The sequence below is a fragment of the Heliangelus exortis genome, chromosome 7 (genome assembly GCF_036169615.1).
Source record: "Heliangelus exortis chromosome 7, bHelExo1.hap1, whole genome shotgun sequence".
NCBI lineage: Eukaryota > Metazoa > Chordata > Aves > Apodiformes > Trochilidae > Heliangelus > Heliangelus exortis.
In genome coordinates this window covers 5,681,125-5,706,329 of record NC_092428.1, presented here as the reverse complement: position 1 = coordinate 5,706,329, position 25,205 = coordinate 5,681,125, and the positions used below count along the sequence as shown (strand labels likewise).

At 42.0% G+C, this 25,205-nt stretch overlaps 1 protein-coding gene across 3 annotated transcripts; it reads left to right on the top strand.

The window, feature by feature from the left end:
- The first annotated feature begins 5 nt into the window (after nucleotides 1–5).
- On the top strand, nucleotides 6–23,955 carry PDCD11 (programmed cell death 11). 3 transcript variants are annotated; one of them, XM_071748351.1, is made up of 36 exons: nucleotides 6–138; nucleotides 930–1,041; nucleotides 1,639–1,770; nucleotides 1,946–2,113; nucleotides 2,891–3,052; nucleotides 3,660–3,783; nucleotides 4,105–4,286; nucleotides 4,894–5,001; nucleotides 5,434–5,640; nucleotides 5,928–6,052; nucleotides 6,648–6,708; nucleotides 7,361–7,507; nucleotides 7,625–7,876; nucleotides 8,741–8,884; nucleotides 9,572–9,772; nucleotides 10,318–10,488; nucleotides 10,884–11,103; nucleotides 11,451–11,594; nucleotides 12,215–12,330; nucleotides 12,477–12,994; nucleotides 13,519–13,581; nucleotides 14,061–14,169; nucleotides 14,654–14,743; nucleotides 15,043–15,145; nucleotides 15,668–15,845; nucleotides 16,455–16,511; nucleotides 17,141–17,263; nucleotides 17,553–17,675; nucleotides 17,887–18,082; nucleotides 18,433–18,549; nucleotides 19,128–19,271; nucleotides 20,263–20,513; nucleotides 21,140–21,308; nucleotides 21,579–21,732; nucleotides 22,268–22,433; nucleotides 23,119–23,955. In XM_071748351.1, the coding sequence occupies exons 2-36, from the start codon at nucleotides 940–942 to the stop codon at nucleotides 23,288–23,290; spliced, it is 5,499 nt and encodes a 1,832-aa protein (XP_071604452.1). In that variant the 5' UTR covers nucleotides 6–138; nucleotides 930–939; the 3' UTR covers nucleotides 23,291–23,955. The 3 variants fall into 3 exon arrangements, with proteins under 3 accessions (XP_071604452.1, XP_071604451.1, XP_071604453.1); XM_071748350.1 differs by having other exon boundaries at nucleotides 6–219; XM_071748352.1 differs by having other exon boundaries at nucleotides 6–382.
- The last annotated feature ends 1,250 nt before the right edge of the window (nucleotides 23,956–25,205 follow it).

The following is a 25,205-nucleotide window of genomic DNA, read 5'->3' as shown; positions in this document are numbered from 1 at the left end:
TCCCCTTTGCTCCCCTTTCCGCTTCCGCTCTCAGCGCACCGCGTGCCGTACGGTCCTGACCCGGTGCCGGTCCGGTGCCGGCCCGAGGGATAGCGAGAGAGAGCGGCTGCCGGAACAGGGCGGCTGCGGCCGCGGGAGGTAAGGCCCCTGCGGGCAGCTCCTCAACTCTTTATGGTCCTAAGAGTTGAGTGCAGCCGGTTCGGGTACCGGCCCTGGGAGGTCTCTGTGGGTCAGCGAGGCCTTCGGTGAGGCGTGCCGTGATGAACTTTCATTTAATGACTTGCGTTCACGTTTGAGGGAGTTGTGTATGACTAACAGACTTCTGTAAATTTGACAGCGAGGTGTTTCAGTGCTAATTTCTGTAGAGCAAAGTGATAAGAATGTGAGTTGTGACTGCGTGATATACTAAGGACTAATAAACGAGGTGTCGTTTTGTAAGGTTGAACTTAAATTTATAGGGAGACACACTTTTAGCTTACAAAAAGTGAAAGTGCAGACCAAACTTACTTAGTGTTTTCCTGACAACTTTCTTCTTGATGACTGAAGCTGATAATTCCAGCTTGATCACTGAATATAATAAATAAATTCAGTAGTAATTACAAAAGTAATAGATTTAGGAAACCATTTTATGAATATCTGGTGCATCTAAATGCCTGTAAAATAATATTTTGGTTGAGTAGAATTTGGCAATAGTCAAAAGTGTTAAGGGATGCACATGTTTAGGAGCACCATTGCAACATTTCAGCATAGTCAAATATTAAATATGCTTGGATGTGTGCTTCTGGTTTTGCACAGACAAACTGTAAAGTAGCTATCTGAATTCTTTCTTATTTTGGGTATAATTCACTCATTTGTCTTTTCAGTGTTTATGAGGAACAAGTGTAACAACTGCCAGAGTTTAATCTCAAGTTTTGTTATTTGTCTTACAGAAGTGCAAGCATGGCATCCATGGAGGAAAACTTTCCTCGAGGGGGTGTCCAGAAAAAACCCACAGAAGGAAAAACATCCAACTCCAAGTTAGAGCTGGACAATTTGTTTGATGTATGTTGCTTTGTGTGTGCTCAGTTAACTCTTTTCAGAGCTCTTCTACTACCAGAACATAGCCTACAGTCCTCCCCATTCCATTCATTTATAGTGAACTATAGAAGGCACTTCCAGAAAGAGAGACATGCTGACATATACCTTTCTCCTGATCTCTTAAAGGTCTCTGATGTATGATGCATGTTGAATGTGATGACAGAAAAAATTCAATCAAAATTATTGTTCAGGCTTTAGCTTTTAAAGTCTCCACGAGCATCCTGCTCTGAAGTGCTTATGTAGTGAGGCTGGTGTTAGTGGACATAGACTGTTTGGTCTTCCTGTTAGTAGACTGTTGTGCAGATCATTTGTGCCACTCTTTTCCATGCCAAGGTTCTCAGTTTTATGAATAATCAACCTCAGCCCAAAAGAAAATACTTAACAAGACTTGCATGTAAACATATAGCAGCAGTTATCATGGTTGTTGTTCTCTTTTTTTTTTCCCCCTCTCCAACCCTAGTGTTCTAATTTCATTCCTGGCAGCAGAGTTTTGCCTTAGTGCAAAGTTCATCTCTTTATCCACCTTTATGTTTTTTCTTCTCTGCTTATAATCTGCTTTAGGTTCACCATGAAGAGCAATCTCGGAAAAGAAAAGGGAGCCTAAAGGATCAAGGGAAGCAGAAGAAGTTCAAGGCAGACCAAACAGTCACTACTAAAGACAGTTTTTTGAATGTTGAACCACTCTCAATTGAGGTTTGTGGATAAATGTTTGATTTTTGTGTACATCTCTCCTCAGGGCTATAAAAACGAGATGTTCTTTCTCACTAAACCTGTAAAATCAGTAATTCAGGACAAAATTGTGTTGACCACCCTGGTATCATTGACTTGCTAGGATATCCATAGAGTGCTGTTCTTCCTGTTTTTCCAGGCACTCTGTGAAGGGATGCTGCTCCTTGGTTGTATAAAAGAGGTCAGTGACTACGAGCTTGTCATCAGCTTGCCCAATGGACTTTTGGGATTTGTTCCTGCCACACAGATCAGTGATGCCTACAGCAAAATGCTGAGCAAGCAGGTGGCCCAAGGAGAACTCCTGGAGGTGAGACCTTCGTCTTGAGCTTTGATTTGTTTCTGGGAGCAAGGGAGTATTAATAAGACCTCAGAACCAACCCCAAGATCTTACTTAGGAGCCTGGTTTCAGCTGTTTCACAGCTGACTTTAATTTGATTGTCTTCAGTGCCTTAACCTTAACTAACCTTAAGTCCATGTGTTCTGTAGACATCCTGTAGGGCAGGCAGAGATTTGTGCAGCCTGTCTGCTGCTGAACCTAAATTCTGCTGCTGAACCTTAATACTGATCCTGGCTGCAGGCAGTGATGGGGAGAAGTTAGGGAAGCAGTGGGAAGATGATGTAAGGGTGCAAGCATTTCTCAAGGGCATGGAGAGTAGCACAGTACTTGCAGCTTAATTGTGTATTGACACATGCAGTCTGCATGTGTTGTGGAATATGGGACATATTATGTACCTTTCAGGTACATAAGTTTTGCAGTGTTTTTCCCTCCTAAAGAGGGAGGTGAGGGTCACTGTTGGCTCTTCAGGTGCTTTTAGTTGTAAACTTCTGATTCCATCCCACGCAGTATTCTCTTTTAGGAAAAACCTACCAGTCTTGCTAATGTCACACAGTGTTATCCCTGCCTCTGTTGAGATCCTGATGTTTGTAGGATTTTCTGCCTTTTGTTTTAGTGTTGACAGAGAAACAAAACTTTGCTATTGGATTTTGATGTCATAAACCTACTTCAGTACCAAATTCTGACCATCTTATATCATTTAATAATTGTAAAATTTTGTGTTTCTCACTTGATTGTTTTGCTGGGCAGGATCTGAATTTGCTTCCAGACATGTATTTCCCAGGGACACTGGTCAGGTGTGTGGTAACCAGTGTTGAGAAAAGTGCTGATGGACGTCGGAGTGTCAAATTGTCAATTGACCCCAAGAAGGTCAATAAGGGTCTGAACACTTTAGCACTGGCATCGGGCATGGTACGTGTTCTGGGTCTGTCACAGCCTCTAGCATTTGGCAGTTCATCTTGCACAGTGTGTAGAGGAACATTTCAGTTTATCCTTCATGGGTTCAGAGTAGACTTATGGAGCTGATTCTACCATGGAAGAGACCTGTGAGGAGTGGACGGTATTGGGTCTTGACTTCAGGTTGTCACTCATGAAATCTTGACTCTATTTCGATGTGGACATATCATTTAACTACTAATTTCTGAGGATACTTTTCTGTTATTTATGCAGAGAGTAATATGTGTCCTGCTTTGCAGGGGTACTTAGTTTAGGTTTTGTGTTTCCAGCCATATGGTATGTGCCTGCAGTTCAAGCACCTGATATTTTTGAGCATCGCAATTTTTTTGCCTGCTGGGTTGTGAGCTCCATGTGTGTGTAGTTGGCTAAGTGTAGAGTTGAGACCCTACAGTCAGATAATCTCTATAGTAAGAAAGAAGGTAGTATTCTTTCTGCTGCTCTGGAAGACTCATCTCTCTGTCCTCATGAAACAGGTGGTGGGGATTCTCTTACCAGATGTACATTCTTTGAAGACCCAGCTGTTTCATGACATTAATGAATTGCCATGTTTCTCTCCCAACAGCTGCTCTCTGGCTTTGTGTCTAGTGTGGAAGACCATGGCTATCTCATTGATATTGGAGTCAGTGGGACTCATGCTTTCCTGCCTCGTGAGAAAGCCCAGAATTACATCAGAGCACTGAAGAGAGGTAAGTAGTAGTGCTGGAGTTGCTGGGGTTAAATTAGAGGTGGAGAATTACAAAGATTAAGGATTGTTATATCTGTGTATCTGTGGTGATCATGCATCTCAATGAATTGGCTAAAGATGGTGTCTTTGTAAGCTGCTGGTTTGCTGCAAGCTGTTGGGTTTCAGCCTGTTTTCTGACAGGCTATGCTACTGTTCCAAGCCCATCCATTCCTCCTGGCAGAGTTCTGAGATCTTAAAATAGAGGGAAAAAGCTTTGAAAAGAATGGAAGGAGATCCCTGAGGGCTTTGGGTGGAGGTTTTATGCTACCACTTATTATTGTAGGGTCTGACTTGAAAATAGGCCAGAATCTGAACTGTGTCATTGTGGAAGTAAAGAACAAGGGAAGAGTGGTCTATTTGTCCATTGATCGATCAGAGGTTGCTGCATCCCTTGCAACAGAGCAACAGAACTGGACACTGTCTAATTTATTGCCAGGGTTAGTGGTGAAAGCTCGAGTGCTCAAGGTAAGCTCTGATTTGGTTTTTTTTCCTCTTCTTTTTTAATTTTTTTGTGTGTGTGGTTTTTTTGGTGGGGGGTGTTGGTTTGGGGGTTTTTTTGGTTTTTTTTTGTTTGTTTTTTCTCTTCACTGAAGGTAAGGAGACAGATGAAATAGAGATGGAAGCTTATTCCTTAGAAAATTATGCTTCGGCTCAGTTACTTTAGAATAGCAAACACTGTTACCTGCTTGACACTCCCTCCACTTCATTCATCTGAGGTCTGGTCTCAGTCCTGGTTATGATGCCATGAGTAAAAAGGCTTCCTCCTGGAGTTGGTGATAGAGCTTGAAGCACAATAGGACCCATTTTGTGCTTCTCTGGCCTTTGCCTAGGAAAAGTATTTTACAGGCTAGCAGTAGTGTTCAGAATAAACACAACATTATTGAAAAACTAAAGGATTGTTTTTGCAAAATAATGTAGAAAGCAGAACTGTTAGTAGAATTCCTGTCTTTTTTGATACGCTTGTTGATTAATACTGGCACTGCCTGTTTGTGAAGTGTGTGAATTACTTTCTGGTTTTGAGCTGCATAAAATCTGAGTATAAGGGTTTTTTTGTCATCTTTTCCATTTCTAGGTAGCCCCGCTGGGGATCAAAGTGAGCTTTCTGTCTTCCTTCACTGGCATTATAGATTTCATGCATGTGGACCCAGACAAATCCATGAACTACTCTCCAGGTCAAGTGGTAAGAAGAGTGAAGGATGTCTGGAGTTCTTATGTTGCTTGCAACATCTCTTACCTTCTCCAACATTTCATGGAATAAGCTCTGAGATCTTACTGATAATAGATGCCTTTTATTTGAATTACCATGGTGATTAGTTTAGAGCTGTAAGGAGCAAAGCCATTCCTGGGGTAATGGAAGACTTATTTGGCAAGCACAAGAGACTTGCAAAGGATAGAAAATTTATTGTGTGGTCATGTACCAGTCTAGCCCATTAACAGCAGACAGATTAAAAAAATATCTCTGAAGCTGTTAGAACTGATGTCCTAGTAGCAATATTGGGATGTGCTTTTACATGGACAAATGCCAAGCATAATGTCTAAAAACACAAGCAATGTCCCTTTCTCCTCTTTTGTTTGCAAACTTGTGTTTGATGAACATATTGTCTTCTTCCAGATAAAAGCTTGCATCCTCTCTGTCCACCCCATCTCCAAGGGGGTGAGGCTTACTCTACGTCGGGCCTTCCTCCACCCTGGGGGGTCCCCAAATCAGCTCTCCAGTGGCCGCATGGGGGCAGTGGTGGAAGAGTCAACAGTGAAAGCTTTCTACAAGCAGTTTGGTGCTATCTTTGAGCTTGATGATGGCACTCTTGCATTTGCACGGGTGAGTACCAGGGCAGTGAGGGAAGTCCTCCATAGTTATCTTTGACTCCAGGGGACGGAGTTTAGCAGGAGGCTTTATTTTCTACTTTTATGTTCTGTGTAAGATGGATATAACAAAATCAGGGTGACATGGAAGGTGTTTGCCAAATCATACCTCCCCTTGTTTGGGCTGGAATGTAGGAAGGTTGTTGAGGAAGAACTTGGTGGAACCTGCTGCCACTTCAGCCTAAGGTCTATATCAGCGCTTCTGTTTTCCAAATACTAACTTATAATAATTTTTTTTTCTAGTTAAAACATCTTTCAAAAACAAGGAAATCCTTCAAACCTGGGGCATTTAAAGCAGGATGCAAACATAAATGTCGGATCATTGACTACAGCCTGATGGATGAGATGTGTATTGTATCCCTGAAGTAGTAAGTTTCATAGACTCTTAAGAAAATTGGTTGAAGCACTGGAAGGGTTTGGTTGAGAGTGGAAAATTCTACATTGGTTTGCTGGACTGGAACTTGCCACTGGGGGGTTTTGGCTTGTATCCCTGTTACCTTGCAAATCATCCCCATACTTAAAAGGGAATTGGGACATTATCAGTATAGTTGGTACAGGGAGGCTAAATTCAGTCTAAATCATGTTGGAGGACAGTGGCTGAAGAGGAAATTTAACCTTAATCTGCCAAGTCCCAGCCCATTTTGCTTCTCTCTCTTAGTATTTCCATCTGTGTGGCTTTAAGTAAAGATGGGTTGGTTCTCCATTCATGGAGCCATGGCTGGTGGCCATAACTGTGTGGCTGTCTCCTGGGTGGAGTGTGATGAACCTCCCTGAGCTTTATGTCCAGAGAGCTGTTATGGGAGGTGGGTCATCTGGAATAAAAGACAACTCGGGAGTTGTAGAGCACTTGGGTTGTGTGAAATGATGGATATTTGGGACAAGTCAGAGAGGGGACTATTTTCTCTTACCCTGGATTTTTTCAAATTAACCAATTGGTCACTTCTTGCTGTGGTTTCTTCCTAGTCAGATTATTGAAGCACAGTTTCTGCAATTACAGGACATACAGACAGGAGATGTGGTGCAGGTGAGCTCCTGAAGGACTGACACAGTACTGTGTGGCTGTTACACTTAAAAAAGTGATCTAGCTAATATGCATTTCCTCTGTCTAATGTGTATTTTTAACTTCTGATCCATCTAATGAGATGAAAGTTGGGAGAAAAACCTCTCTTTGCAGGACTCTATTAATGCTATGCAGTATTTTTATTTCTCCATTTTGTTGTTTCCTGATGCTGCCAAGGCAAGCATATTTTAGCCAGATTCAGTCATTTATTTATGGCTTGACTGAAAGTAAAACTCACCTTGCACTCTTAAGTAAAAGTTCATGTGTAGACCATCACAGCTGGCTGAGGGGCAGAAAGTTACTCTCTTATGGCCATTCTAATGTTGGAGTCATGGCTGTATTGGATATGTGTCTTCTAGTTTGCCAAAGTCTGTTGGAATTTTAGAGAAGTAGCCTCTGCTTGAAGAAAAGAGGCTATATACCAACCTTATATTATCATGTATGAAAGTTAATGGGTCAGATTGGCTGGGTTGAGGGTTTGCCTAAAACTTTATTCTTTGGAGAATGATTAAATTGGTGATAATAAGTGGTGCAATGGCTTGGCTGTTTCCTACTTGTGCATATTCTGCTTTTTTATGCTGAATTTGCTGATTCTCTTTCCTATTTTGGGTTCTAGGGCAAAGTGTTCGCGTTGAAATCCATTGGGATGCAGGTGAAAGTGGCTGATGGGATTAAAGGGCTTGTGCCATCCATGCATCTTGCTGATACGATCCTGAAGCAGCCTGAGAAGAAGTACAACATAGGAGATGAAGTCAGGTGTCGGGTGAGAGCTGCCAAGCAGAGTCTTAAGCTGCTTTGCACCCTTTTGTTCTGAGCAGCTGGATTGGTCAAGACAGTAGTGGATATGCTTTTTGATCCTTCTTGTATTCCATCTTACTAGGTGCTAGAGTGCAGTCCTGCAGGAAAGAAGCTGATCCTTACATTAAAGAAAAGTCTTGTCCAATCAAAGCTTCCAGTCCTCTCCAACTATGAAGATGCAAAACCTGGTCTGATCACACATGGGTTTGTGGTGTGTGCAAGGGAGTTTGGCTGCATTGTGAAGTTCTACAATGATGTCAAAGGTCTGGTACCCAAGAATGAGCTGAGCTCAGAACCCATATCTTCTCCAGATAGTGTTTTCCATGAAGGCCAGGTAATTAATGTACCTATGGCATGCTTTGTGTTTAATACAAAAGGGAAATCTGCAGTTGAGTTAGCCCCAACATTTGTTTTCTCCTGGAAGAACCAGCTGCACCAAGAATTGTTAATATCCTTTCACTTTAAGCAGTAATTGTGTTCCATTTAAAGAGTCAGCTTTTCTTTGAGTATGTCACAGAACTGTCTTTTCTCTAGGCTCTTTTTTGGCATGGTGCCTCTAGGCAGGAGGCACCATGTTATATGCTCCAGGGATAACACTTGGTTGAGCTACTGAGAATTTAGTAGAAGTTTGGGGTTCTAGACTGCATTTTCTTCTAAGAAAGTTAAAAGTCTTACCTACATAATCAAAAGGTTTTCTGTTTCTAATCAAATCAAAAATCAAATCAAAAGATTTTCTGTTTCTAAAACCAGGCTCTCTGGGAACCATGCAGTTAACCAAGTTTTGGTCTTTATTGTGGGCAAGCTTTAAAAAATTTCATCCTCCTTCATTATTATTTTCTGGTGCTTCTGTTTGTCTTTAATCCTGATGTTTGTTGGCTGGCTAAGCAGAACTGTAACTTTCTAGTCAACGTTTCTGACAGCAAATGTGGAGATAAGAATTTTATTCTCAGTTCTGCTACAGACCTGTCACATACTTTTAGCAAGTCATTTAATTATTACGTACTTCCATTTTCCATCTGTGTGATCAGAATGTCATTTGGTTTTGGTTGTACCTGGTAAGTGATAGTTACCTGCCTGGTTTCCTTAGGGGTGAGAGAAGAGTGTACTATGTTTTACTCTGTCTCATTCCATAGGTGGTAGCCCACTGAGGGAGCCAATTGAATTAAACTTCTTGTTTGGTTTTTTTTTCTTTCTGCAGGTTGTTAAAGTAATGGTCTTAAAATGTGAACCCCAGCAGGAAAGACTCTTGTTGTCCTTCAGGTTATCAAGCAAATCCGTCCTGGAGGACAAAAAGGAAAGTACTCCAAAGAAGAAACAGGAAAAGAAGTATCAAATAGGACAGGTATTGAATTTAGTGACTGCTTCCTTTTTGCCTTTTCCTCCTACTTTTCCAAACAATTTGGTATCACTTTTAACAAAGTTGCTTCCAGTAAAGCAGGAACTGGCATTAAATGTGCATTTCCTGTTGTGTGTTTGGCCTCCTGGAACAAAAACAGGCTCTCTGTTGTCAGAGGTCAGGATAAGGGAGTCCCAGGACAATCCTTCCAGAGGCACCAATTAGTGCTTCTGCTTTCTAGGTGGAGTCCTCTTTTTTCTGGATACTGCTGATGTTCTCACTCCAAAAGCAGCTGCTTTTGCTCCCTGGAAAAAAGACAACTTCATAAAAATGTTTTGAAATGCTTCCCTGTTGTCTTTGGAAAGAACAGTTTCCAGCACCCTGCAGCTATTGCTAATGTAGAAACGGGACAGTTCTAAACTTGTTTAAATTATTCCCTTTTCCCTTCAAATAAAAAGTCACAGCCAAGAGTATGTTTCAGCTGTTGATTTCTCTTGGAGATGAAAATTATTTATTTTACTATCTATGTTGGCATGTTTTTATTCAGTCCTGCTGATGTGAGATTTTTCTCACATATAGCTGTGAGGCCATGTCAGAGCCCCTGCAGCACAGCATTTGTTACCTGGGCATCAAAAGAGATGAGTTCAAAGACACTTTTGGAATTTTATATCACTGTATTTACTCTCTTTTCAGATGGTTGATGTAAAAGTATTGAAGAAGAAAGATAATGGGCTAGAGGTCTCTGTCATAGAAGATGAAGGCAATGTGATAGCCTTTATTCCTAAAATGCACCTTTCTGACTTCGTGGCTAACTGCAAGCTCCTGTGGCATTCTCTTCAAGAGGGAGATGTCTTGCCTGGAGTTATGTGCCTAAGTGACAAGGGAGAACACATGGTATCCTTGCAACCTCAACCAGTCAAGCAAAGCAGAGGGGGAGAGGGGAAGGAGATGTGGAAGGAATTCTGAGTATCTGCAACAAACAGATTTGCTACTTAGTGTGTTACGTGAAAGTGTCTGTCAAGCTAGCAATGTTACAAAGAGTCTTTATAACTCACTTGTGTTACTCGTGAGGCTCAGATGGTGCTATAATCCTATCAGAACCATTGTTGGATCTTCGTAACCAGCTGTGGGCTGTTAATCATATCATAACCTTAGCAAAAATTTTCTGGTTTTATACCAGAAATCAAAACCAAAATAGCATGAAGTTCGTGTTTCTGCTAGTGTGGAATATGCATCCTTAATACTGAGCAGCCTAAGAGACATTAGTTGCTAAATCTTAGTGCAGAGAGATAAGACAGAAATTGGAATTGCAGAATTTTGAGCTCCTGCACCATCTAACCTGCAAAAAGTGCTCTAGCCCAGTGATCAGCAGCACCAAGTGATTTGCTTGGCATTGAGCTCCTTTCATCTTGTCCCAAGTTTCCTAACTTGTTATTCAGATTTTGAGCAGAAAGTCTGCAGTGATTTCTGCTGTACAGGAGGAGCAAGTTGTGAGAAGTTTCTCTGAAATCCAGCCTGGGATGCTATTGACTGGTTATGTGAGGAATGTGATGCCCTTTGGAGTGTTTGTAGAATTTCCTTATGGTGTGACAGGACTGGCACCCAAAGTGGTAAGCAGTGCATTCACTTCAGTAAACTGCATATGCATAATTAGGCATGCTTGAAACATGGCTTTTAGCAAAGGTGCAATAACAAAGAGGGAACAGTGGGACTGTGGGTCCTGCATTTGCACAGTTTCCTCCAGTAAGGTAAAAGCTGGATTTAGGTTTGTGTTTTAATTCACTTCCAAAATGGAATAAAGGACTTCGTTGGGGTGAGCTGAAGTTCAAACAAGGATTTTATGTGACTTTAATAATTCATTTTAATTGATGGCTTTTTGTTAGTTTTTGTTAATTTCTTATGCATTTTCATGAAGTCTTAAACCTTTTGTCTGAACAGCACTGCAGGTGGTTGATAGTTAGCAGCTGTGCTCAGTGACCCTTGCCCCTTTGTTTCTTTTGCACAGAGCATGAGTGACAAGTTTGTGACAGACACCAAGGACCATTTTGTAGTGGGACAGACGGTGATTGCAAAGGTGATGAGCACTGATGAGGAGAAGCAGCGTGTGCTCCTCAATCTGAAGGTGTCAGAGTGCAGCTCAGGCGATTCCACTGCAGAGAGCTTTGCCCTGCTAAATCAGTATTTCGAGGAGATGAAAGAAATCAGGAGCTTGTTGAGAAGGAGAGGTAAAAGATTGCATGTGTTCTGCTGAAGAGGATGATATCACAAAGAATGGGCTTCAGAGGAGCAAAAACAGGAAACCATTTTCTTTAAAGTGAAAGAAAGCTCAATTCAAGCGAAGCGTTTCTCCTTTGATTAAGTCATAGTATTTACTTCTTTGTATTTCTATAGATTCAGGAGTCCAAGCTCTGTTTTCTGTTAAGGAGGTTGATATAAGTTCTTGTTCATACTTTCCTCAGCAAATGTGAACACTTCTTGTTTCACATTTGTGAATTTTTTTGTGAAGAAAAATTGTTTTGTGAAGAAGCAGCATAGATAAAACTGATTTCAAACTTTTTTCCCCTTTATTTAGGGGAGTCCTGGGGCCTTTGTGAACTGGTGCCTGGGAAGGAGCTGCAGTTGGTTGTGAAGGATGTGAATAACGATGGCTCAGCACTGTTCAGTGGCAGCTGTGTCACAGGCCTGACTGTGACAGCCACTCGCTACCATTTGGGAGGTGAGGGTCTTTGACTGCTTGCTTTGGTTTCCACTCAAAAAATTCAAGCAGAAATGTGCTGTATTATGTAGAACCAAGCAAGTCACTCTGAGATAACAAAGCAATTAAATGTATACAGACTGCTAATTTTAGCAGGAGTAATATCCCAGTACTTCTGTATTCAGAAGAGCTCCTCTCCTCAGCAACAGATGGACTGATGACATTTTTATGCAAATGTTAGCATAATCTTTTTCAAAACCTTTTTCACACTAAATTTGTGTTTAGTCAGCCTTTTTTACATTATTTAGGAGTAGCATTTTCATAAAATCAATTTAGTTCTTCGATAAAAGTATCAGACTTCTTCTGAATAAAAAAAAATTACTTTATTCCCTCCTTGCCTTAAATGTTGATAAATCTTTCCTCTTCTTAAAGAGAGGACTTCTGTATCTGTCCACCAAGTTGACTTCATTGTAGTAACAGAGTTACAATAAATATTTAAGTAGTCTTTCTCACTGTGGTCTGTAAGAACTAAACTGAACCACAGGCAATCCTTCCTATCCTATCTAGTGTAATTTGCCACTAGATCAGTTGTTCAAAGCTCTTCACTGTCATAAGGTGATGAATCTTGTTCTCATTTGTAGACAAAAGCATTGTTCCTGGTGAGAAAACCAAGGCATTGGTTCTTCATGTGGATGCCCTCACATCCAAGGTTTATGTTTCTCTTCGGGAAAAACTGTTAAAACAAAGACCCAAGCAGGTATCTGTTCAGTTTTTAGATTTTCTATTTCTCTTTGTCTATCAAACTCTAGATGAGGGAGCTTTTCCTCTTCTAGAACTGTGGGAGATAGGGTGGAGGGGTTCAGAATCTCAGCAGGGTAAGTTACTGTCTTCATTTCTGTCTAGAGACTCACAGAGAACTCCCAGCACTCTGCCATCGTGCAGCACATCGCAGAAGAATTTGCTGTCGTGTCTTTGGACACAGGCCAGCTGGCAGCTGTCCCCATAGCCTCTCACTTCAATGACACCTTCCGATTTGACTCAGAAAAGCTGAAGGTGGGGCAGACAATCTCTGCAACCTTAAAAGAAGTGAACATGAATGACCACGGAGTCTTATTAGCAGTACAAGGCCCGACAAAGAAGAATGTTTTTGTAAGAGTCCGGAACGAATCTGAGACAGTATTAGAAGAGATGCTTACAGCTGTGAAACATAATCTTTCTCTGGGGGATGTTGTTACTGGTACTGTTAAATCTGTCAAACCAACCCATGTCACAGTTGCTATGGATGACAAGGTGACGGGTTCAATCCACGCATCCCGGATTCTGGATGAAGTGCCTATAGGTTCTTTTCCAACATATACTCTGAAAGCTGGACAGAAGGTGACTGCTCGAGTCATTGGAGGCAGAGATGTGAATACTCACAGGTGGGAAAACATGCTCATAATTGTTGGATATTGCAAGGGGTGAAAAAGTTACTCAGATCATCTAGGCTGTTCCCTCTGTCATGGGATATTGTTACAGCTCTCCTTCTTGGAATAGTTGAGGCATAAAGAAATCTGTGATTCTATTATATAATATATACAGCTTTCCATGAGTTGGCTCTCTACCTTTCTCAATATTTACCTGGAATATAGATTGTACTAAAAAAAGATGTCTGAACTCTTAAGGTCTAATGGAAGTGTTAAATGCAAGCAGGATTTGGCCCCAGGGGATGAATCTGCTGGAGTATTTGGGTGCACAAATTGCCACTGAAATAGTACTAGGAAGAACTGAAACTCAAAAGTTTTGGTCAATATAGAGGGCTTATACCTGTTTTGGGGTTGTGTTGGTTTTTTTGTTGGTTTGGGTTTGGCTTTGTTTGTTTGTTGTTTTGCCAGTCCAGAAGGTTTACAAGTGACTGGGGCCCAGGAAGATCATGAGAAACTTTGATCCTTTTCCTGTTCTTCAGGTACCTTCCTATCACCCATCCCCACTTCACACAGTCCATTCCAGAGCTCAGCATTCGACCCAGGTGAGTGTTAGCCTTTGCTCTGTCTGCAGATTCTTCACAGATACAGTCTGTATCTGTTGTATTCTTGCAGGTTCTGTCCTTTTTTCCTTCCATTTGCAAGGAGCTAACAATGAGCAAGAAGCTCCACATACAGTGTGGCAAGGCCTCTTATTCTCTCTCTCACACTTGTGTCTGGGAGCTGTGTTATATCTCACAGTGCTCTCATAGCACATGGTTACCTTTGAATGTCCTTTTAGCTTCAGGTTCTACCAACCTGCATTCTGGTAAATCCCTTCATGTCAAAAGGATTCCCTCTTAAGCCCAGAATAAGATTAACTCCCTGCAGAAGGCTGCAGCTGGGGAGGAGAGGGGGATGAAAGTCACAAAGGTGATGTCACAGTGGTATTGTCTCACCATAATCTCTTGGGTTTCTAACTGTTTTCTTCACCATTAGAACCAAAGTTGTCTTACTGATGTCCCCTTTCTTTGTTTGCAAACAGTGAAATAGAAGGGGAATTCATGACAATTCTGAACCACGAAGAAGACAGTGCTCTCAAGAAACCTGGACTCTATCATGTTGGACAGACAGTGACCTGTTTTGTGAAAAAGGTGAGGTGTGCTTGGGGAGGCAGCAAGTGAAGGTGATCTCAGAGGCTTCATTTCAGACCTAAACACTGGCACTTCCATGGTCCTCATTTAATGAGTGGCCCCTTGGAAAGTGCAGTGTCTTACAGGGAGAGTAGGAGAACAAAGTCACGTTTCTATACTTGATGGAGTTGAGCTGATTCATCCTTTTTGACATGCCTGTTTGTTGCCAGCAGATTCTTCCTACCCTGCACTCTAGCAAAATAGCTTTTGAGAAATTGTGTATGCCATCAGCAACTGACTTCTGATTCCTTTGTGCACTTGCCTGTGAACCATAGCAGCACTATGCTTGCTGGTGAGAATAGAAGCCAAGTTACCATTTTCACTTGGTGCAAGAGCCAAGGCTGAAGTTGATCTTTCTTGCTTTAAAAAGTAGCGAGCCCATCAGAGAAGGGTTTTTTCCCCAAAGTCTCATGCTGTCTTCTCCGATTGTTTGGTGTCTTCTCAGTATAACATCCTCAAAAATTGGCTTGAGGTGGAAGTTGCCCCTGATGTTCGAGGAAGAGTTCCTCATCTGCTGCTGTCTCTGAACACCAAGGTAAGAGTGCTTTACACATAAGCTACACAATTTTCTGTGCACATAGCTGCAAGTAGTGACTGAAAACACTTTCCTTCATCCATATAAACTCAAAGACCAGTGTTCTTTCCTTGCTGTCAGGCAAGTACTGTGCCTGTAGATAATTTGGCTCAGGATAGCAGAGCCCTTGATAGCTCAGCATGGCTCACCTCAAATGCACCTCAAAAATGTGTTAAGAAAGTGTAAAGCTTCACAGGAGAATTATCAGAGTTGTGCAAAGCTCTTTTTCTGGTGATGAGTCAAAATCTCTTTTCTTTCAGGTCTTAAAACATCCAGAAAAGAACTTCAAAAATGGCCAAGCAATATCAGCTACAGTCACTGGAACAGATGTCACAGAAAGAAACCTCTGCTTGTCACTCACAGGTATAGTGGAGTCTCCACAGCAGGACCCCACTGCATATGATGTTTTACTCAAGGGTAGGCCTGCACTGACCCCTCAGGTGAAGATGTTGCACTCCAGAGCAAAGCTGTACCTCCCTGTAGGACAAAACTAACACTTGTCCTAGATGTAGCAGCATGAAAGGCAAGAAGGGTCAGACATTTAAAGATCCACTTTACTGCTCTCTCAGACCAAAGCCCTTCTCTCAGTTCTTAGGATTATATTCCCTTCTGATCTCAGAGATGAGATGGTACCTAAATGTTAACTGGGTCAACATTTCTCAGTTAATATGGACCCTGGAACTGCAACTAAGGGGATCTTGTCCAGGCTACCAAGGGAAGCTTCACTGTGAACTGAGAGAGTGCATAGACTGCACCTTTCCAAAAGCTGGTGGGTTTTTTATGTGACTAGGCAATTAATATCAGCTTCACTGATTCATTACCCCTGTTGCTTTGATTGCATGCTTTTGGTGTATTATAAAGCCTTCTTTCCTTCACTTTTTCCAGGAATTCCATCACTGGAGCAGGGTGCCATCACTTTAGGCATGGTAACAAATTTGATGCCACACACTGGTTTGACCATTGCACTTCCGGGTGGGAAGATTGGCAGAGTCAGCATCTTTCACCTGAATGATACTTACACAGAGAATCCTCTGGGTGACTTCAAAGTTGGCAAGATTGTCAGGTTAGTAATTCTCTTCCTTGTTCCCTCAAGGTGCAAGTCTTAGAAATATCCCCCTTTGGTAACAGGCTTTTTACTGCCCCAAGATTATTCCAGATATCTAAGGTACAGTCTATACCTAGTAAGTAATGCTGACTTAGGACTGTATATGCATTCAAGTGAGTCTTGTATGAAGAAGCCCCTTTTCAGCTCCCTTCCTGGACTGTTTTTGGACAGCAGCTTCTCTGTTAACTAAGGCACTGGTGGTACTGAGGGAAGCAAGTTATCCCAGCTGTTATACTGTGGGCTGTTTGGCAAGTCAGTTGTCTTTACATTTGTAATGCACAAGTAATTGCATTTTCTACTTCACAGACTCATTGGGAATGGTAGAGAGTGCAGCAGTACTTGAAATAGAGACTGGGTAAAGCAAGCAGGTTTCAAAAAGCCCTTTGCCTAGTTTCATGATGAAATGTTGTGTCATGCTGGTTTGTGTTAGACTGCAAGTGCTCTAAGGGGTGGGTTGGTTTGTTTCTTCCAAAGCTTTATTCTGCTAGTGAAAATACCTTTTTTCTGCATGTGTCTTTTTAACAGGTAAAAAAACTTTCTGTTTTTTCCCCTTACTCTGCAATGCAGGTGTTACATCCTATCCAATGAGAATGGCAAAATCCAGTTATCTCTCCGACAATCCCGGTATGTGTTGCCTCTCCAGTCTTTTGATCTCCTACTAGTGAAGAAAAAAGTGAAATAGTGAAATACAGTAACTTTTGGTTTATCTGTTAGAGCAAACTGTTCCATTTATCATAGTTTTTAGACCAGGCTTAACTTTTTGTGTCTGATTACTAGGAATGAAAGGGAAAGTTCTACTGTTGACTTTGCAGTGCAGTGTGTTACTTTTCAATGTTTTTTCCAATGTTTCAGTTTTAAACATTTTGATTAAATAGCAAAGCTTGTCCTAGATGTCTCTGAAAACAGCCTCTTCCTTTTCTTGGAAGAAAAATGTATAATGAAGTATCTTAGAAATAAGTGGGCAAAAAACCCCACGCCTGTGTAGAACTCGGACAGCTCTGCTCATTTTCATAGTGTCAGAGGAAGCTATGCTGATCTGCTTTGTTTGGCTTTGTTTACAGCAGCATGTCTTTTCCCTAATGCTATGTATAGCTTGGCAGAGGTTCAGGTAGTCCATTAGTACATATGAATAAACATATTTTCCAGGAAGCACTAATTGTTGTTAGTGCTCTTTTTTTTTTTTTCTGATATCCAGAGCAGAATGTGGATAATTCAAACGGGTGCTTTAACTTCTAACCTCTTGTTTCTTTTAGATTAAACCAAAAGAGCAACAGCAAAGTGGAGGATGTTGAAATAACATGTGTAAAGGATGTTAAAAAAGGCCAGCTAGTGAGAGGCTATGTCAAATCAATCACTCCATCGGGTGTATTCTTTGGGTGAGTAGCATAAGGAAATTATTCTGGGTAATGAGGGATCTTGAAGATCTTATTTTGAATGCACAATTCTGGAATCTTGTTTGAGGGCAGTCACTGGCATAGCACAATGTTGCAAAATTAATTTTCTTCTGGGAATCAATAGATCATTGCTGCTTTCTTGAGCTGTGAAAGTAAAGTAGGGAATGTTTGTGTGACGCTATGTAGAATTTGTGGTGCTACAGATACAGTCTCTACACTTCCCCTCCCTCCCCCATGGAATACTTATTTTTGGTTTCCCTTCTCTCCTCAGCTTGTCTACTTCTGTTACGGGCCACATCCTGTTCCAGAATGTTTCCCCTTACTTTGTACAGAAACACTCTTTGTATGAAAAGTACCTGCCTGAAGGAAAGCTGCTCACTGCCAAGGTGCTTGGGTATGTCCAATGTTCTTTATGAGGGGCCATGAGCTAGTTAGAAAGGAGGTGGTGGAGGATGAGAAGATGGAAAGAGGAAGAATAAAAGCTGTGAAGATTTTGAAGAAGTTCATGTCCTTGCAGGTGTTGTAAATGCTCTGATTGGTTTTTCTTGTTTGTTTGTTTGTTTTTCCCTCTCTCCTCTCCTGCTATTTGTGGGATTGCATCACAGTGTAACTGGAAAAGGAAAACATATTGAGCTCTCTCTCCTGCCCGAGGACACTGGGATGCCAAGCATCTTGCCAGAATCCTTAGGCCTACCACGATATGATGCAGAGGAAGAGAAAAGAGAAGCAGAAGATAGGGAAAAGAGAGAAGAACCTAAGTTGAAGATGAAACGGAGAAGAACAAATTCTGAAAGTAAGCAGGTATGGATGTGACTTTGCAGGACATGCTAAAGGGACTAGGAAAATCCACTGGAATCAGGCCAAGGTATTGTACAGAGTAGGAAAAAGATTGAATTGCATTGGAGATTAGCAAATATCAGAAATTATTCTGAGTAGGATTTAACTGGATTAGCAGTCCAATTGTGTTGCCTTTGTGGCTCACCCTGTTGGCCTTGGCACCATATATAGGTCAGCATAGGTTTATTCTCTGTTATGTTAGAGGATAGTGGGGGATGCTCTGCTGTCAAGCTCTTTACTTTGTGACCAGAATTACCTTTAAGATTCATTCCAGTGGTTACCCTTCACGATGCACTCATTTCCCCTTGTTGCAGGAGACCAAGCCAAAAAAGAGAAAGATCTGCCCAGGAGATGAAAACGACAGTGGAATTGAGGTATATTACCGGGAGGAGGATGACCAGGAGGAAGAAGCAGATAAAAAGAAACCTAAGGTGAGATGCTTGGAGGAAAATCTGAGCCTAAATGACTTTGCATAGCCCTACTGTGCTGTATTATTTTTGGCTTCGATGACAGTAAGTATCATTAATTGTTTAAAACTTGAGGAGGGAAGATTTTAAATTAGGTATTTGGAGGAAATTCTTTCCTATGAGGTGGTAAGGCATTGGAACAAGTTGCCCGGGGATGTTGTGGATGCTCCCTCCCTGGAAGTGTTCAAGGCCAGGTTGGATGGAGCTTTGAGCAACCTGGTCCAGTGGGAGGTGTCCCTCCCTGTGGCAGCCCTGTGGGGTTGGAACTAGATGATCTTTAGGGTCCCTTCTAAGCCAAACCATTCTATGACTGGTCCAAATCGGAGTGACACAAAAACTGGTGTTTGTGTCATCTGAAAACAGCTTCAGTTTAAATTATAGCAAAGGTGACCAGTTTAATGTTTTTGCTGGTGGATTGTTTAGAGGTGTGAGAAGTCAGCAATACTGGTTAGAGAGAAGCCATAAGCAAACAGCAGTTTTCTGATCTCAGCGTAAAAACTTCAAATTAAAACCTAGGGCATTCCCTGTCTTCTTCCAAACAGATAAGGAAACCTGCTGAAGCTCCCAGGCTTCAGGTTTCCATGGGCTTCACCTGGGATGAGGACATAAATGCAATGAATGTACCTGTGCTGAATCAGAAGGAAGAAAGCTCAGAGAGTGAGGAGGAGGAGGATCTGCAGTCTAAGGTACTGTGTATTTGTGGTGCCTGCACGGGAGACACCACATGGTGTCTGTGATGTGTCTTGGTGTTTGCATGTCTGTCTGTGCCACAGCAAAGCCTTTTAACCCAGGGGAACATCTCTGACAGCTAACACAGAGCTTTCTTAACTACTCCAAACACTGCAGTTAACAGCAGGTACTTTGTAAGCAGAGGAGAAAAGACCCTATTTAAGCATGGCTGTATGAAAATAGGGCTTCTCATGTTGGCATGCTAAAAAAATAATGTTTTGGGTCAAACAAACATTTTCATGAAAATAAAATTTTTATATTTTATGTCAGGTCTGGTTTATATTTTTGAGTGTTCCTGTAAATTTACAGGAAAACCTGGAGATGAAAAACTTTTTCAAATTATAGTCCTTGTATTTAGAAAAAAACCAAAAAATTATTTTATGATGTATTTTTTAGAAGAGTTTTCCAGTGGGTGCAGTTCAGCAAAATCAGAACAAATCTCATGCATTGCTTTAATTTTTGCTTTCCAGGATTTCCCCTGTCCCTCAAAACTCACCTCTGTACAGGACACGCGTGACCTTGTTGCCCAAGGCACAGTTGCTACATTAGACCAAATTCACCCTAACAATCCAGCAACATACCCCAGTCTTGCACAGTTTCACCCTGTGTGTCCTGGATTTGTGCAGAGTTCAGGGTGATGGTGAGCACTGGCTCTGAGGATAAAGATGGAACAATGAGAGTGGATCCTGCAGTTGGAGTGCAAAGTATTTGTTCCCTCAATGTATTTCATTAAAAAAAAAATGAGACTGTATGCACTGCTGCTCTTCTTGGAGGTGTGGACTGTGTGTGAAGGGGTGGCATGTGTGCATCATTTTCATCTTTGAAACAATTGGCCCCACCTCTTCCTGTGAAAACTGCCTAGCAGTGGACATTCCAGGGTCTGTCTGTGCTTTAGCTGGGCTTGCCTACTCCCACATGAAGTGCCTCCTAGTTCTCTTTCTCTTTCAGCTGAAGAAACAAACAAAGAAGGAGAAGGAGCTGGAGAAGCAGAAGAAGGAGAAGGAGCTCTGCAAATTAGAGGCAGCACTGATGGACCCCAGTCGACAGCCTCAGTCAGCAGATGACTTTGACCGTTTGGTGCTGAGCAGTCCCAACAGCTCCATCCTCTGGCTACAGTACATGGCTTTCCACCTCCAGGCTACTGAGATTGAGAAGGCCAGAGCTGTGGCAGAGAGAGCACTTAAAACAATCTGCTTCAGGTAATTATGGAGCTCTGCCTTTCTTAGCTCTCGAGAATAAATCATGGTGGGGTAGTGGTCGTGGGAGAAGAGCATTGGTTGCATCATCACGTGTGTGGAGTGACAGGGTCTTGGAGTTCAAAAGGATTAAATGGTAGCAATTGTCAGCTAGGCCTTTGAAGGTCTGGTCTGAGTTACCATACGTGGCCTGTAGCTGACTTGCTGCAGCTCATGACCACAGTAACTCCCCAGGGCATCACTGAGCACACAGACATACCTCAGAAGGGTTTGGAGGAGCATAATGCTGTTGGTGGTGATGTCTGTAAACCAAAGCATGAAACAAAAAAACTTGTCACCCTTTCCATAGGGCTGCAACTTTCTGTATTAAATCATCTCTACAGTATAATTAACTATATTGCACTTTCTTGAATCATCCTTGTGGTTTTTATTACAAACAACAGTGATCAAAAGTTGTAGTGTGAAACAATTGCTATTCTCTGTTCTGAAAGTGGTGTTTCAGTGAGCAGTATGCCACCTTCCTTTCTTCTGGAGACAGGCTACAAACCAGTGAGTCTTTGTGGGATATTTGCTTAAAGCTGATGAAGGTTGGTAAAAAACTAAATTCTCTTGTTTGCATCTGCTTCAAGGGAAGAACAGGAAAAGCTGAATGTCTGGGTAGCTCTGCTGAACTTGGAGAACATGTATGGTTCTGAAGAGACACTGATGAAGATCTTTGAGAGAGCTGTTCAATACAATGAACCTTTGAAAGTCTTCCAGCATCTGTGTGACATCTATGCCAATTCTGAGAAGTACAAGGTAAGAGAGTGGAAACAGGTTCCAGGTGTCTGTTCTGTTCAGTCACACCAGAAAAATATCAGTGCTGGTTGTATAATCTTCCAGTTGTCAAACATTAGGCCTATCTTATTCTTAATTGGTATGAATACTTATGATTGACAATGGACAAGGAACTATTGATACATGGTTCTTTGTCAAAAGTGTTTGGAAATACGCAGGTCAAGAGCAAGTGTTTTGAAGTGTCAAGGCTGCTTTATGAATCTGTGATCTAACCCAGCTCTGCCCTTCTAGCAAGCAGAAGAATTGTACCACACAATGCTGAAACGTTTCCGTCAGGAGAAATCTGTGTGGCTGAAATATGCTGCTTTCCTCCTGAAGCGAGGCCAGACAGAGGCTACACACCGGCTTTTGGAGCGTGCTCTCAAGGCTTTGCCCACCAAAGAACGTAAGCACTGCCCTCCCTATTGATATTCTGGACCATATGTTGACAGGTCTCCAGCAGCTGGGCAGCCCTCTGTGACAATGTTGGTGTGACAATCAGCATGTGACAATGTTTGAAGTGAAAAGTGCAAGCGGGTGGTGCTAGACGTGCTGCCTTTAACTGATTTCTGCCTGGATACCATTGCTAAATCATCCTGAAATAACTCTGCTGTGATAGGCAAAAGCAAAGCACCCAAAGCAAACAAGACTAATTCTTGCATCCCCCTAGAAAAGTTCAGGTGGTCTAGTCCCAGGTTTGTGGGGCTGCCTATGGATATGCAGCAAGATGCATTTTGAATGCAAGAATAAAATTGTCTCCTGTGGAGAGATGAAATGCAGAGACCCTTCTCTCTCACACTCTGATCCTGCCTCAGTCCACAGCTGTACAACAGTGCTGGTTCTGTCTCTGTGCCTGCCTCTGTTATGTGTAATTATCACTTGTGTTTTTTCATAGGGAAGAGGGCTGTTGTGGTAGCCTAACATGTCATTACTTGTTACAGATGTGGATGTAATTTCAAGGTTTGCACAGCTCGAGTTCCGTTTTGGGGACCCACAACATGCCAAGGCCCTCTTTGAGAGCACCCTTAACACCTATCCCAAGCGGACAGACATCTGGAATATCTATATGGACATCATGATCAAACATGGCAGCCAGAAGGAAGTAAGGTGAGTTGTGCTACAGTAGGCTGAGAGAGGGCAGAATACAGTGCTTTGAGCAACACTTGAAAAGAGCAGAGGTGCCCTGCAGCAGGAGGTTGTGTAGGGCCTTCCAAAGCAGAGCATAAGAGAATTTTTATCACCTAGAGAAACAGAAGTGGGGTGTGTGGAAGGGCTTGTCCTTGTCAGGACTGAGGAGACACCAAGGAGATACAGAGCACAGAGAGGGACTAATTTTTGAGTAGTGACCTGCATGACATAAACTTGAGGACTTGCATTGAGGTTCACCCATCCCTCTGGAGGTATTGCCTTGTATCTGAAGGGTGAGATTGAGCCCTTGTACATCTTGTAACATAAAAATGGAGAAACTTTATTTTTCTGAGAGCTGACAAAAGGAAGTTGAGCTTCCCACATTGTGGATCCAGCCACATCCACTTAATGAATACAGGGTCAAATACAGTGGATGGGTCATAGCATAAGTTGACTAGTAGCCTTAGAGTTCTGCAAGCAAATAGAAGGCTTCTACTTAGAGGCTTTGGCCAGTTGTCAGGAATCTCTTTCTTCAAGCACCAGCACTTTGCAGCATGTTGAATGGCTCCTCTCGCTTTCTGCTTTTGAACAAAGGTGGGATACGGGACTTGTGCTGAGTGTTGTCACCAACACAGTGATCTGAATTACTTTTGCTTTCTTGCAGGGACATCTTTGAGAGGGTCATACATCTGAGTTTGGCACCAAAGAAGATGAAATTCTTCTTCAAACGTTACCTGGACTATGAAAAGAAATATGGTACAACGGAAAGTGTCCTGGCTGTTAAAAGAGCAGCAGTTGAGTATGTGGAGACCAGAAGTTCCCATGCTGACACCTAAGTACAGTGTGTGTAGAAACAGAGCCAGCTCTCTGTGCAGTGTGGGGACTGAGAGGTCTGGAGTTCCATGATGAATCTCCATGGACAATGATATTCTGGATAGTACTGATCTATGACCAAACCAAACTGGAAAGAACAAACCATCTAAGGAAAATATTTCATAAATTTTTGCAGCTTTGTCCAGATGCTACAAATAATCCTAGTCTGTTGATGACTTGGCAAACATGTTTTTAAATATAGACTGTTTTATAAGCAATACAGACATCAGCCATACCTGTTCTACTTCCCTAGGGAAATTGTGCTGTTATGATCCAATATTTTTAAGTCCATGATGTCTTATAAATTCATTTCTCTCTTTGTCAAAATGTCAGAGAAGATTCTTGCCTTTCAGCTGAATTAACACTTTGAAAGATTTATCTCAAGTGCCATCCTCACAGTTGGCAGAGCAGTGCAGAGTAGTGGCATAGTTGAAGCAGGAAGGGACCTCTGGCAATCATCTGATTCAAGCCCCTGCTCAGTGGGGTTGGCTAAGAGTAAGTTGCTCAGGACCATGTGCAGTTTGGTTTTGATTTCTCCAAGGATGGAGACTGTACAACTTTGAACAACCAAGTTCCAGTATTTGACCATGTTCACAGTAAAGAAGGGTTTTTTTATGTTTAAATGGAATTTCTTGTTTGTGCCCATTTCCTCTTGTCCTGTGACTGAGCGCACTAAGAAGAGTCTGGTTCTGCCTTTTTACACGTAGATAAGATCCACCTTGAGCCTTCTTAGTCTGAGGAGCCCCAGTTCTCTCAACCACTCCTTGGATGTTGCATGCTCCAGCCCATAATCATTTGTCTCCCTGCTGGACTCTATTCACTAAGCCTGTATCTATCATGCACTGGGCACATCACCCCAGATGCCTCACCACTGCAGAGTACGGGGAAAGGATGACCTTGCCTCAGCCTGCTGCTAATGTGTTTTCTAATGCAGCCCAGGATGCTCTTGGACTTCAGGTGAAAGGGCACTTTAAAGTGCCTTTAAAGCCCACAGCATCCCGTTGCAATGGATCCCATGATTGCAGCCATCTCGTAACAATTGGCAGTGACGGATGACAACAAGAATTAGTGATTTTCAGAAGTGCTTGTCTCTTAAGAGAAATTAATGAAGTGACAGAAAATAGTATTTTCCTGCAGTGGAAAAAACTATCCCAATCTAACCTTCTGCTTGAAAAAAGCCAAGTATCTTGGGTACTTAAGCAGGCTCTATCACTGGTGTTGGTGCCTTATCTGTGTTCCTGTAGCTCTTCAGTATGAAGTGGATGTGATCATCTGCATTTTACAGATGAAGGAGGGAAGGCAAGGGAAAAAAAAAGATACACAAATAGGTGTGATTATCCAATGTAGACACTAGTTGACTGGGTGCCCAGTTTTGAATTATCAAACTTTGAGTTCTCAAACTTGAAGAGTTTATTCATTGTAGGTGCTCTGAACTCAAAACCCAGGACCCAGCTCTTTGGCCTCTCTGAATGTCCAGTGTTGTGGGCATGCCCACATGGAAAAGCTGAATGATTGAGCATTTAATTAATTCCCAAGTCTGTTGGGACCCAAACTCAAGTCATTTTACTGCTTGCCCCCAGGGAGAGCAGGGCACTGTTGTCAGATTTTACTTAATATTCTTTTAGAGGGGGGGAGGCTGCTTCCAGCATCCAGCAGCAGCTGCTGCTTTTTTTAAGAACACAGCTGCAATGGTGGTGTCTTCTTTTTTGTTTTAATTTTTTATTAGTTACATAATAGAATATGTAAATAAGCGTGTCAATAGAAACCAAGATCCCTTTGAGGTATTGTTTCTTCTTGACTACTGAAGCTATTACAGTCTTTGCAGTAGTCAATAGGGAAAATAAATGACTTAAGTGTAATTCTCCATACTGGAGGAAC